The 15,039-nt window shown below is 39.7% G+C and overlaps 1 protein-coding gene across 2 annotated transcripts in view; it reads right to left on the reverse strand.

Moving 5' to 3' along the window:
• Positions 1-15,039, reverse strand: part of MARCHF1 (membrane associated ring-CH-type finger 1) — a 456,345-nt gene that overhangs the window by 48,976 nt on the left and 392,330 nt on the right. For both annotated transcript variants that reach the window (XM_007184128.2, XM_057546274.1), the window contains one exon: positions 6,691-6,871. In XM_007184128.2, the coding sequence (XP_007184190.1) occupies positions 6,691-6,871 (181 nt within the window). The remainder of the gene's footprint in view (positions 1-6,690; positions 6,872-15,039) is intronic.

Here is a 15,039-nt window from a genome sequence, read left to right on the forward strand (position 1 = left end):
GAGAAGATAATGCTCCAATTGAATTGAACTACTTCTCTTTCAATGATCTTCTTTCTGTTATCTGGTGGTTTACTCACTCTCTCCCTTCCCACAGCAAGCAGTTAGGGGCCTGCTGGCCCCTCCTTCTCACAGAATAAAGCCCTTGGAAGGTAAGGGAAGTGCCGGGCTGGAGACAACGCCACCACTGGACGGTGAGAGATCTGTGTGGAAAACCTCCTGGATCATTTGGAGACTGTGAGTTTGAAAATGGAATCACTTCCTAAGAATATTCTAAATCACTGAGGGCTCATATAATAACGGAACTGAAACTCAGCAAGAAGAGGGTTGAATGAGCGTGCATCGCAAATTATGAGTATGGATGTTCTGCAAGTGGTATAAAGGAAGCTCTGTCTGGCCCTGTACTAGGGCAGAGATTTTCATTGCTTCCAGGCTTGCACGTCTGTGAAGAAATGAAATAGCAAACCTGCTCCCAAGAGCTGGGCTCTGACTATAAGGGAACAGCCTGGAGACATCAAAAGTTCGTTTGCGGAGGGCTTTCTTATCATGTCATCCCAGGTAATTCGAGTAAAACTGAGAATTAAGACGGATGCCGTGGAAAACTCCAACAGCACTAGACCGACGTCAGCACGACACGCTTGCTAAAACCCTTGCCGATGATCAAAGAGGACCGTGCAGAAGTTCATCTAGAACGGACTTCAGCCTTTTATAGACCCAAGTCCATAATTGTGATTTTGTTGTTTCTGTTGTTTAAAGCGAAAAGGCAGTAGCTATGCAATATGTTGAATAAGGGCTACTGGAGAGGCAGAGGTGAGCGCAGGAAGAAAGAGAAACAACAAAAAGCAGAGAGAAGGGCTGGCAAAGCACAGTAGGCTGGCAAATCGGAGTGAAGATAAACGGCCGAGGCTGTTAATGTTGTCAGCCTGTAAAATAATTGATGTTTATATAATGATGTAACTAAGTACTAGGAAAATATATTGGGTGAAACCAGCATGTTTAAAAAAGAAGGTTTTACAAACTATGGTTACCAAAGGGGAAAGGGGGAGGGATAGATTAGGAGTCTGGGATTAACAGATACACACTACTGTATATAAAATAGATAATCAACAAGGACCTACTGGATAGCACAGGGAATTATACTCAATATTTTGTTATAACCTAAAAGGGAAAAGAATCTGAAACAGTTTTATATATATACATAACTGAATCACTTTGCTGTGCACCTGAAACTAACACAACATTGTAAATCAACTATACTTCAATAAAAAAAAAATTTAAAAAGGAAGGTTTTAGAAACAATTTTATTTTAGAAAGTTTTAATTTGAAAGATTTCCACTAGATAGTTTAAATGAAAACTGAAGTTTTGATGCTTAAAGGGCAAGGTTCCCACGGACTTCCCTGGTGGCGCAGTGGTTAAGAATCCACCTGCCAATGCAGGGGGACACGGGTTCGAGCCCTGGTCTGGGAAGATCCCACATGCCACGGAGTAACTAAGCCCGTGTACCACAACTACTGAGCCTGCGCTCTAGAGCCCGCGAGCCACAACTACTGAGCCCACGTGCCACAACTACTGAAGCCCGCACGCCTAGAGCCTGTGCTCCACAACAGAGAAGCCACGACAATGAGAAGCCAGCGCACTGCAACAAAGAGTAGCCCCCACTCAATGCAACTACAGAAAGCCCGTGTGCAGCAACGAAGACCCAACGCAGCCAAAAATAAATAAATTTATAAATAAATTTATAAAAAAAAAAAAAAAAGGGCAAGGTTCCCAGTGCTTATGGCAGTGAGATGCCATGCAGCAAGCACATGCTATGGAATCAGGAATCTCGGGGTGTGAGACAGCAAGTGGCTCATTTGCTCATCTGTAAAATGGGCTGCATGTGCCTACACACAATGGGGCTGTAATGAGATGAAATTAATTGAGAAATACATTCCAAGTGCCTGGCACAGAGTAGAAAATTCAGTCTGTGGTGGTTGCATTAGTGAAACTGCACATCACCCGTAATGATAAGTAAAGGATGCATTTTGAATTCCCTTTCTGTATTATTATGTATGATTATTGAATAGGGTGCTAGAAGCTGCTGGCTAGGAATCTGACTGCATCCTGCCTGGTCCAATGTTAAGGCTACGAACTGCAAGAGCTCCAGCTCAGCAGAGAATCAGTGACACCCTTGGGATGGCTGACCTGCTATGGCAACTTGCAGTGGCTCTTGGCTATTCTGAAAGACGGATGCTACCTCAAATTAAGGAAAGGAAAAAAATAGCACGGTAGTTGTTAAATACAGTTCTTTATTTTCTAAAAATAGGTATTTCAGCTAAAGCGTTGTAAGTCACTATGGTGGAAATGTAGAAATATAAAAATGCTGTATTGCACAGGGAACTATATTCAATATCCTGTGACAAACCATAATGGAAAAGAATATGAAAAAGAATATGAATAAGAATATATATATACATGTATATATATGTATATACATGTATAGCTGAATTACTTTGCTGAACAGCAGAAATTAACGCAACATTGTAAATCGACTGTCCTCCAATAAAATAAATTTAAAAATATCAAAATGATTATTCCTTTTTATTTAGCATAATAAGTTCTACAGAACTTACATTTATGAACTTTCCAATCTTCAACTGCTTTTGATCTATAAAAATGACAAGTGCATACGGTTTGACCTAATTGTTACTAAAGCAAAGGTAATTGAATTGATTCACTGCCTCATTTTATTTGTAGAAATGAGACAAGGAATTGATGCATGGACTTGCATATTTTGTATTATCTATTTGTCAAACAGTTTGTAAATGGAAAACCATGTACAGAACTCTTTCAGGGAAGGACACAGAGTGTCAGGAGTATTCTCTGTCCTCATAAGCTTAGCTTTCTGTCCGGTAGCTGGTTTCTCCCATTCAGGAGTGAGATTCAGATCTGAGCCCCATGCAGTCCTTCAGCTTCAGAACAGATTAGTTTCCTCGTCCTAACTGAGATTGCATGCAGTTCCAGACTGCACTTAGTCGTTGCTGTGTTTTCTATATTTTTGACTTTTCTGGGCCCTGAGAATTATTTCTGATTCTTGGTAACTCAGTAGATTAATGAGACTTCTACTGAGTGTTATAAAAGTAGCTGAGCCACTGACTTAAAGGTGATGAAAATTGCTTTTTCTCAAATAAGGCCTTGCTTTTATTTAGACTTTAAAGATTTTCTTCTGGAAACATTAGGATACCTTGATGAATTCACTAACTTAGATTTTGGTGTAGTAATAGCAGCAATTAATGAAGTAAGCTTTCACTGATGTCTTTAGAGGCTATTAAGTCCCAAGGTTTGTCAGACTATGAAGATTTGTACCTTTCTACTTCAAGAAACCATTTCATCTCCACAGAATCTCCTGCCTCCATTGGCTAATGATAGAAATTCAGAATCATTAGCTAAATTAATTGTTTCATGTGGTTGGTCTTTAGAATGTTATAAACTGTAATAGAATTACTGAGTTGAGAGCAATTAATTAGATGTACTTTGAATATATTCTAATTAAATGCTATACCTGTCATTCTTAATGACCTCTTGAAAACTACCAAAAGAAAACTGTTGATGAATCTCAGTGCCATGAAAATAAACCATCCAGAACCGTTTAAATATGCCTCATGTCTGTATAGTTCACATTACTTCAAAATCTGAAAAGTCATTTCAGATACTGCCATTGAAGTATTATCACAGGGCCCCATAATTTTAAGGGAGAAAGTGAAAGTGCGGAATCGTTTTTCTAGGTTTTTAAAGCCCGTAAATCATAGAGGTAGGAACAGCATGCATGTTTCTTACGTCTAGGACTGTGTTAGACCGTGTTAGACCAGGAGCTGAAAATTCAGATCTACACCAGAGCCACAGAGAGATCTGCTGCTCAGAGATCACTGAGATCTCATGCTCAAATGAGAGGAGATCCCTCAGGATCAGAAAGAGGGAGGACGGAGAAATGCAGGGCCCTTGAGGGCAAACAGCTTCACAAAGGGGCCAGCCTCCCGCTAGCTACACTGGTGGTTGTCTTACGGAAACGTGGTTCCTGTCAAGCCAGATACAGGGGTTTTCAAATAAATACAGATGTATGGGATTTTACATGAAATAATCACAGATTCAAATTTTCAGCCCTGTGGGTCAAGTAAAACACATCTGTGGGCTGTTGGGAAGCAGCCTCTGGATTAGATTCTGACATCCTCTGTTGGTATATATGCTATTAAACATGAAGGATGTTGACATGCTGCCCTTCATCAATACTTATGACCAATCAAAGGAAACGCCTGTGAAAAGAAACGGGGGTATTTCATTAACCAACAGATAGGATGTACCCACTAGGTTGCTGCAATGCCTATTTTGTAAAATTTTTATTGGAGAATAGTTGCTTTACAATGCTGTGTTAGTTTGTGCTGTGCAGCAGAGTGAATTCGTTATACGTATACACAGATCCCCTCTTTTTTGGATTTCCTTCCCACTTAGGTCACGACAGAGGACTGAGTAGAGTTCCCTGTGCTACACAGTAGGTTCTCATTGGTTATCTGTTTTATACATAGTTGTGTATATGTGTCAATCCCCATCTCCCAGTTCACCCCACCACCCCTTCCCCCCTTGGTATCCATAAGTTTGCGCTCTACGTCTGTGTCTCTATTTCTGCTTTGCAAACAAGTTCATCTGTGCCACTTTTGTAGATTCCACGTATGGGCGATATCATACGGCATTCGTCCCTCTCTCTGGCTGACTCCGCTCTGTGGGACCGGCTCTAGGTCCACCCGCGGCTCTGCAAATGGCACAACTTTGTTCCCTTTTACGGCTGAGTTTAAGATTCAAAAGGTACATGTATTCGTAGTCTTTCTCTGGTTTGTAAACAGGTTGGTAGAGGGAAAAAAAAAGCTCTCTTGAAAGGATTGTAACTTATTGGGAATGGAATACTAAGAAAGGATCAAAGCTGTAAGTCAGGGGTGAGTCTAGAAAAGCTGAAGGTAGAGGACCTTCCAAGGTCCATACAGCATCATGTACTGTTTATGATACACGAATGGGGGAGGGGCACACAGTATGAAGAAGAGAAAATTAGAATATTTTATTATCCTAGACTGTTGCTCTCATATTGAAATACTAAGTTTGAAAAGTTGAAATGAAAATTTTATACAGATGTAGGTTGAAAAAAATGGAGAACTATACAGACGTTACGAAACAATTGGTACTTCCCTGAGGGGCAAGAAGAGAAATTTACAGAATCACAGAGCACAGTGTGTCATGTAGCGGCTGCAGAGAGCACACAGCACCCTTCAGCGGATAAAGCAAAGGGCAAGGAGGTAGGGTCCATCTCTATTTCTGGCATCGATTGCTTTGGGACTTGGGAGGATCAGAGTGTCGCCTTTTGGCACTCAGGTCACCCCACATGTTAAAAAAATCCATAACTCAAAGGTGCCTTATGCACCAGTTTTGACATCTATAAACCACTGGCAGATTTGAAAAATCAAGGCTATCACGAAAGCAGGGACTGTCGTTCTCCCTCTCTGTAATGTATAGAATTCATGAAGATTTGCAATGGCCAGCCACCAATCAGACGTCTATCGGAATAATCTTGTTTGCTTTACATCTCTGCTCATCCTGGAACCCATCACCTTAATCCACTTTTTCTTTGCATGAAATTTAAATGAAAAAGCAGCTCTAGGGAGATTCATTATTTAAGTTGCAGTCTCCATACTCTCTTTTGGAAATTGAGGCATCCGTATACGTAAGGCTTCATTCAGTTAGGCTAAAAGATAAGTTAACATGCTAAAATCCAGGGTCCCAGCTATCATGCATGAAGTATATAAAGTTCATTGTCTTCATTTGCATCCTTTACAAGCTATCCTCTGCCAGCATTGATTTAGATGCTAACTTTATATTTAACTCAATTCTTACCTTCATTCTTTAGAAAAATATAACACAAATGAGAAATTTGAAGATTAAATTTATAGATAAAAATACTTACCTCTCTCTTGCAGCTTGATGCACAATATGGAAAAATAATACGTGAAAAAATAAAAATAATACATGAACTATCAAACCAAATCCCCAGATAAAGGCAAACACAGAAAAGAGTCCACGCCTTACAGAAGACATCATTCTCTTCCATTACCTAATGCCTCGCTTTCAAGAAATTAGGTGAGTTCATATTGTTTAATCTATGGGATCTATTATCTAACCTTCTTGGGAACTGACTTCAGTAAGTATCAATACAATGTTCTCACAGCTCTCATCAGTTCAATTACATTGACCCACAGGTATATTTTGCACACACACACACACACACACACATATGCACACATGCACACACACACACACACACACACACACACACATGCACATGCTTTTCTTTGACTTTGAAGAGTGATACAAAAATCAGAGGCCCTAGACTCTAAAACAGAAGTAGGGAGGATTATCTGAAAACACTTGGCTGTATTTTACATATTGAGCCCAACCCAAGACGTGTATTCTTAGCGGATACTAGCATGTTAGCAAAATCTTATTGCGGAAAGAAATGGGTTTTTAATATGTATGTGTAACTGAATCACTTTGCTGTATACCTGACACTAACACAACATTGTACATTTTTACTGAAGTCAACTATACTTCGATTAACAAAACGCCCGCTTTGTCGGCTGTCTCTCTCACACCAGCGACACCCGGCGACACCCTACCTTGCGGAGGGGCTTGAGCTTGGTCTCCATGATGAAGTCGTACTTGCATAGCTCACAGCAGCGCGTGTCAGAGCTCTTGATCCACTGGTGGAGGCAGGCCTGGTGCACGAAGCGCAGGGTGCCCGTGCAGCGGCAGGGCGTGATGAGAGGACTCTCCTCATCCCCTTCGCAGTGACAGATCCTGGGGAGGACACAGCAGCCGGGTGAGATCTCCCCCTCGGGGAGCACACGGAATCCTCCTCCCGCACATCCCAGGCTGTGTTAGAAACTGCAACCTCACGTTCGGACCCACGGACATTGCACTTCAGCTTAATGCCAGAGCTGAATCTATGGCCGATACTAATTTCCTTTCCCTTGCATAGTCATTGCTGGACTCTTAAGTCATGTTCAAAGGCATTAGACACCAATACATCAAAAACGTGCGATCATTCCTACACAGAAGTCAATTTTAACAGCATAGCTATTGAGCTATGTCCCCACCTTCATCTGTTAAAAGTCAGTGCCCATAGGCACAAGCTTGCTTTCATATACAAAAGTTACGACTTAGTATTCTAAGGAACGCTGGAACCTGGTAACTTCAATGTTTTACTTTGATGGTAGTTTTATGGGGTGTATACTTTACTACATATGGTATCTTACCAATGTGGAAGAATTCTGAAATATTTTAACGTGCTACTATGGAATAAAGTGAATATAGAAAGTCTCAACTTGGAAATACTATGAAGATTTTCCTAGGAAGATGCACACATATTTGGTCAAAACAAAAGGCCTAAACTGTCAGGAATCATCGTCACAAAAGTTACTGGTTACAGAAAGTCCAAGTACGGTAAATCCTACTGTTTTAAAATGTTAATTACTACATCTTCCAAGGAATTCCTAGTTCAAGTAGTTTACTGAATTACTGTGACTTCTAGTGTCATAGATTCATAGTCTATGAAATCGTCATTATTCTCCTCTTCAAATTTAAAAAAATAATTTGTTTTCCTCACTGCATAAGTTTTTATACCACCAGGTCACAAATTCAAACCTTAGAACTTCATTAACTCTTATTATATAACCAGCTGTTAGAAATTGTTACTAAATTTGATTAGAAATATTGCTTGAACTCTGTTAGAAATATGAATGGAATGTTCCCCAAACACCTGTATAGTAATTTTTTGGAGCAGAATTACAGTGGTAGGCTGGAAGAATGTTTGAATTGCTGCTACTGCTTTCCTTTCGTCCCTCTTCTCCAGAAGCATGTTTTAAAGAGTGGATTTTAAAATATATTTATCTAGCTCAGCTGTCTCCCCAGGGGAAATGTGATGGCTGGTCAGATTTTTACTGCAATGAGATACAGGAATTGAAACCCAACCCTCCCCTAACCTCAAAATAAAGAAGTATGACGCAGTACACTAGTATCTCGGATCTCTTTTTCTTAAGTAAAGATAAAGTAGGCCAAGAGGAACACTGACTTCAAAAGATCTTTGAGTGGAGTGACAGGATGAGAACACAGGAAAGTTCAAAATCAGCGTCCGCCTTCCCCTGGACAGAGTTAGGAGGTATCAGCGTTGGATGTTGCAGCACCTGTCACAGAGGCTGGCATGGTGGGGAAAAACTAAAAATCATCTCAGAGCCTATTCTTTAATATGAAAGCCCGAGATATGTCCTCTCTCCAAACGTGTAGGTCCTAGGATCAGGGCTTAAGTATACTTTATAGCATACCTGTTGCCGATAGACTGTTGGTCAGTAGATGCTTGTTGACGAAAGGAATTGTTCAGTCAACAAACTGTGACTTATTATAAAAGCAACCAGTGAAAGCAAATCTGGGTTTCTATAGCACATCATTTTATTGTAATATTTATTTTTTTGAGTCACTGAAACCTAACGAATTATACATCATGAGCGGCTGGGATTTCTGAAGTCCTTTGACGCTCTTCTCTACCTGATCCCACACAAAGATACTCCCTTAGATCAGGGGCCAGCACACTGTGACGCGTTTCTTCCTGCTGCATGGTTTGGTAAATAAAGTTTTATTGGACCACACCCACACATGTTTGTTTACGTATTATTTAGAGCTGTGTTTTCACTATAACTGTAGACCTGAGAGTTGATGCAGAGGCCATGTGAACTATGGCCATGTGATAGTTTTGTGGCCACAAAAACTATCATCTTCACTATCTGGCCCTTTACAGAAAACACATGTCTTAAACATGGTGATCCTGAGTTAAAGACAATGTCTGACTATTATCAACAATGATGAAAACAAGGTTCACAAAATAAATAACCCCCAATTCTACAAGTAACAAAAGTTGAAGTAAAGGTTCCAGAGAGAAGCACACAATAAAAACGAAAGCCCCTCCTGACCCACCACTGAAGCTCGCTGATCCATAACAGTCTGCAGGGACAGGGGGTAAAGTTTCTTATTTGAAAAAGAAAACTTTGCAGTTAATGCCATCTCATAATTCGTCACCACAAAGGGGGTCAAGTGCTGCACAGCTGCCAAGACAATTCTGAGGCTCTGATTTTTTACTAACTTGAAGAAGTAGTTCATCATAAGCAGATGTAAACAGCGACCTTGCTGATTACTGAGTTCAGACTGACCAGAACCGTTCTCTGTTTGTAGTCAAGACTTCTTATATCTTACAGATTCTTTTTAAAAAACTTCTGAAACTGTCACCTGAAGCATCACTGGCAATATCATTTTTTTATAAAGTTAAGATTATTTCCCATAGGAAAAAGCAAAAGCTTGGTTCATTTTCATTTCACAAGATTTCTTTTTAGGTGATTTTAGCATTTTGAATTTTTTCTAAATTATCCAACTCAGGTTGGCTCCTAAGAGTCTTTTTCAAACTATGTTGAGATTGTTCTAAATGAATTTAAAAGCTAAATATCAACTTCAAATATCTGCTAGAAATGAAAATAAAGTGACAGAGCCATTACAGGAAGAATTAAACAATTCTTAAATTGATACACTTCACACAAACCATAATTGCTAAATTATAAATGAAAGCATAGTAATAAAAATATAAACATGCTTTTTTCCAACAGACTAATTGTGTAGAGAAAATGATTTCAATAATAAAATAAAAATGCATTGTAAAATAATCATAATTTTGATGCATTTTTACCTTATGGGAAATTGCGACTTGGGAATTAAGTGATTTTTTTTAAATCAGTGATGATCTACATTGGTGTCTGTCACCTAGTGGCAGGAACAAGCTGAATTCACAGATATTACTGGCATTTTAGTATTTTAACTGGCTGCTTACAATCCAACCACCATGTGTTAGGCTTTCACCATTTATGACGTGAATGAACATCTACTTCCATGTAATTTCTAGTTTTCTGTAAAGAGTGGACCACAAAATGCTATTGAGCAAATTAAATTTTAGAAAATGTGTGTGTGTGCGTGTGTTTGCAGCTTCAAGTCCCCCCTTAATGTTTGAGTTTTAAGAAAAGTTGGCTCTTTTTTTTCAGTCTTATAGATCTGAAAATGACCTCCACTGCCACCCCAAGTCCCCATCCCTTGCCAAGGCTTCTTGGCTCAGGTAGAATAGTATTTTTTTTTTATGCATAAGTTTTTTAAAAAAATAATTCATCACTTAGAAAAATCTTTGTGAGGGCCACAGTGATTATGTAACTTTAGAATTCTTTTCATTCATTCATTCATTCATTCATTCCTTCATTATTTAATTCATTCACATTTTCTTAGTTCTTGCTACATGCAAAGAAAATCAGACACTAGCATCTGCACGGAGGGTGACCTGAGAGGAAGAGAAGAGAACCTGAAGGCAGGGACACCATTTGGGCAACGATTACAAACATCTAGGTATTAAGAATCTGAAACAATGTGGTAACACTTGGGAGAAGATGGGAGACAGCCTGCAGAGTGTGTCAGGATCCCCAAGGGCCTTGCTTGGTTTCCATGACTACTAGCTTTGGCATCGAAGCACATCTACAACATAGGACTCTTAAAGGCAATCATCCCTGTAACCTTCAGACAGCATTGCAACTCTTTTCCCATATTCCATGCCATTTTTTCCCCTTTCTCTATCCCCTCATTTCCCTACTTACATTTTCTTCCATCTTCCTCTCTAACTAAATAAGCTTTAAACACAGTACTTATGGACACTGCTATGTTTGTAATGGTTTAATTTGGACGTTAATCTTTACTCAAAACTAGTCATCATGCTTCAGAGTTTGGCGCCCATTCTTAGCCTTTCAAAGAACCAGCTTGGTTTTATTGATATTTTTCTCTTTTTTTAACCTTCATTTTATTTATTTCCTCTCTGATCTTTATTATGTCCTACCTTCTGCTGACTTTAGGTGTTTTTTGTTCTTCTTTTTCTATTTATTTTAGGTGTTAGGTTAGGTTGTTTAGTTGAGATTTATCTTGTTTTCTGAAGAAGGCCTGTATTGCTATGAACTTCCCTCTAAGACCTGCTTTTGCTGCATCCCATAGATTTTGTATGGTTGTGTGTTTTTTTGTTTGTTTGTTTTAAAATTTTATTTATTTATTTATTTTTGGCTGTGTTGGGTCTTCATTTCTGTGCAAGGGCTTTCTCCAGTTGCGGTGAGTGGGGGCCACTCTTCATCGCGGTGCGCGGGCCTCTCACTGTCGTGGCCTCTCCCGTTGCGGAGCACAGGCTCCAGACATGCAGACTCAGTAGTTGTGGCTCTCGGGCTTAGTTGCTCCGTGGCATGTGGAATCCTCCCAGGCCAGGGCTCAAACCCATGTCCCCTGCATTGGCAAGCAGATTCTTAACCACTGCGCCACCAGGGAAGCCCTGTATGGTTGTGTTTTGATGTCCATTCTTAGAATTCACTTTCTTAAGCTAAAAAATGATTAGAACACATGTTGGGCAGAAGCCATGTTGAAAGGTAGTAAGCAGTTATGAGAAATTAGTGCTCAAGTAAACAAGTGAGGATATATAACCTCTCTTTTTGAGAAATATAGCAGAGCAATGAAAGGATGGTGGACTAGAGAAAATTTTAGTTTTCACTTTCATTTCATTTTTTTTTTAACAGTAAAAGCTGAATGTGTTCATAAGCAGAAGTGAAGGTGCCACAGAGAGGGAGACATTTACAGAAATCATCAGGCAAGAGAATGACCCATTGTTAAATGAAGTTTCTTGAGAAGTCAGGAGAGTGTGGGGAAAGAAAAAATGGTAGAGGAACATCTTTGGACAAGTGCAACGGTATCCAGGAGGGAAACAGACACCATTTCCCGTGAGCAAGAGGCAGAGGAGAAACGGCAGGTGAAGATGGAAAGGAGGTGGGGGCAGGGAAGCTGCAGCCCCTGGGCCTAGGGGGATCTTACTATCTTCCCTGATATAACAGACAACAGGTAACTAAAGGGAAGGCAGGAAGGCACGGGGTTACGGTCTCACAGAGGCTGTAAATAATTAAAGAAAGCCACTGGGAGAATGTGATGGAAAATTAACCAAGCATGTATATCAGAATCGTGGAGCAGCCATGAGGTCCCCGGTGAGATGAGACAGCATGGATTTATGGTGGACGTTCTGGGACTCAGTATGCTGAGCAGTCAGAGAGGTCCTACAAAGGGTAGCACAACCTCTCCATCCCGAGATCACTAGATCAGGCTGGGGAAGGACGAGGAGTGAAGGATTCTGGTGCATCAGAGAAGACGGTGTGAAAATAGCTGTCATAAAGTCTAGATGAACTGAGCAGGGAAGCTAGTGAAAGCACTTCACGGTCATTGTATTATGAGAAAAGGATGGGTTTGAGAGACTAGAAGACACAGTGATGCGGAAGAACAGATGCTGAAAATAGGAGGAAATGGGACAAAGATTGTCTCTGTGTACAGTATGCATTCATCTCCCTCACGGATGAATTCCTATCCCTTCTGTTGTATTTTTTCCATTGTCACAGAAAAAATGAAAATAAAAAATATAGACTTATTTGGTGCTTGAGGTTCACAAGCAAATCCAATCCTGACTCACATCCTTGTTTTCCGCTCCAGTAAACTGGAGAAGTTCTCTGTTTACTCATGTGTAAAATGAGGTCAAAAATAACTCTTAGGGTGTCATGAGGATTAAATAAAAGAGTATATGTCTGCCATATAGTAGGCAATCTAATACTTGTTAATTTATTATGGCTAATTTGTTAATTTTATCATGGGATCATGGGATTAATACTATTGCTACTACTACTATTAATTTGGTTTTTCTGTGTCACTGCTGCCAATGCACTGGGACTAACAGCTTTTAGCAGCTAGTTTGTGAAGTCAGTTAAAGCAAGTGCTTGTAAGGCCAAGGTCATGAATTCTGACAGCATCCAGGTGAGTTAGTTACGACACCTTTGAATCCCCAGGTTAGTCGAGTCACAGACATGTCTCAAAGAAATCTTGGCATGGGAGTGTGTTTAGATCTGTGTAGAGTAAACCTGGGATGGGATTCAGCTTCACTCTTCTGTATGTTGGGTGCTCTCAGACAAGTTTTCAGACAGTTGGTTTTTTCATCTGTAAAATTTTACATGGCTATCATGAGGCTCAAATAAGATATATGAGAAAATACTGCAAAATATAAATATTATCCCAAAGTAGGGCATTATTGCCAATACATAAACAGTCAATAAAGTCAACAAAAAGTGCTGCTAGGTAATAAATGCATGCTTTTTTAGAAAAGCAACTCAATTCTTTTTTAGTTTTTTTAAATTAATTTTTATTGGAGTATACTTGCTTTACAATATTGTGTTAGTTTCTGCTGTACAGCAAAGTGAATCAGCTATACGTATACATATATCCCCTCTTCTTTGGATTTCCTTCCCATTTAGGTCACCACATTTCATTAAGTAGAGTTCCCTGTGCTATACAGTATGTTCCCCTCAGTTGTCTATTTTATACAGAGTATCAATAGTGTTTATGTGTCAATCCCAATTTCCCAATTCATCCCACCCTCCCCCCCTTGGTATCCATACATTAGTTCTTCACGTCTGTGTCTCTATTTCTGCTTTGCAAATAAGATCATCTCTACCAGTTTTCTAGATTCCACATATATGCGTTAATATACAATATTTGTTTTTCTCTTTCAGACTTACTTCACTCCGTAGGACACTCTCTAGGTCCATCCACGTCTCTATAAATGACCCAATTTCATTCCTTTTTATGGCTGAGTAATATTCCATTGTATATATGTATCTTCTTTATCCATTCCTCTGTTGATGGACATTTAGGTTAAAGCAACACAATTTTTTATGTCTGCATTTTACTTCACAGGACTTTGTCATTTTTCATCTCATAGGACTGTGATGTAAGTAAGGGAGATATTTCCTAATCTACCGTACTAATGAGATTACTTTTCTCCTAAGCTACCAACGTCCTCCTCATAGTCAAGTCCAAGGACCTTCTCTAGTTCTCCGTCTTTCCTGATGTCCTTTTACATTATGGACTAACCCCTCCTTCTTGAAACTTCTCCCTTTTTGGCTTATATGACACAGCTCTTATATCACTACCCTTAAACTTGGGAAATGTGGAATCAGAAGAGCATGCAGGATGATTGTAGGGATTGAAATAGTGACTACTTATGGAGGACCGACCCAAAATGTCGGTATTCTGGAACCTGGAAAGATGAGAGATGATGGGGGAGATGATCCTATGATAAGACATAACAGGCGAGTTACCATGTGAAGAATAGTATACAATTCAGCATATTTAAATTCATGGTTAAAACTCATCTACCATAATTTAATATTGTAGGTTACAAGGCCCACCTCTTAAAGTATGAGTGTACTCATTTGGGGACAAATTAAAAAAAAAATACTAAGTCCTACATTTAACATCTTGGAGGGGAACAAAAAAGCAAGGAAGGGCCATTACATGCCAATTGTCTTTAGATATATGACAGGCTATTGTGTGAAAGGGCAGCTGGTCTTATTCTGAACCACAACTGGATCCAGGGAGTACAAGTTAAAGAATATATATATTGATATATACAGAACTTTCCAAAGATCAACTGAGCTTGCCCAGGAGGGTGTGGATTTCCCACCATGGAAGGTACTCAAGCAACAAATGTAAGTTGTGTGATTACATGGCAGGCATAGTGTAAAGGAATTCAAGCAAGGGTACTTAAACTACATGACCTAAAATTTCTAGTGTTGAGAGTCTGTTTTCCTTCCTTTCCAGCAGACCGATCTCCCTGCTCCACCCCCTGAAATTTCTTTGTCAGCATTTCCCCTCTGCTTATCCTGGGAGTTTTGTACTTAACCCTTTGATTTTTCCATTCTACGCTGACTGTCCCAGGGAGGCCATCCTGGACCACAAGTTCAAGCATTGTTCCTAGACTTGTGATTTTAAAATATTCATCTCCAAAACCAACCGTTGCCCCTCCAACAGCAAGAAACCTCAGC

The sequence above is a fragment of the Balaenoptera acutorostrata genome, chromosome 5, assembly GCF_949987535.1.
Source record: "Balaenoptera acutorostrata chromosome 5, mBalAcu1.1, whole genome shotgun sequence".
Lineage (NCBI taxonomy): Eukaryota > Metazoa > Chordata > Mammalia > Artiodactyla > Balaenopteridae > Balaenoptera > Balaenoptera acutorostrata.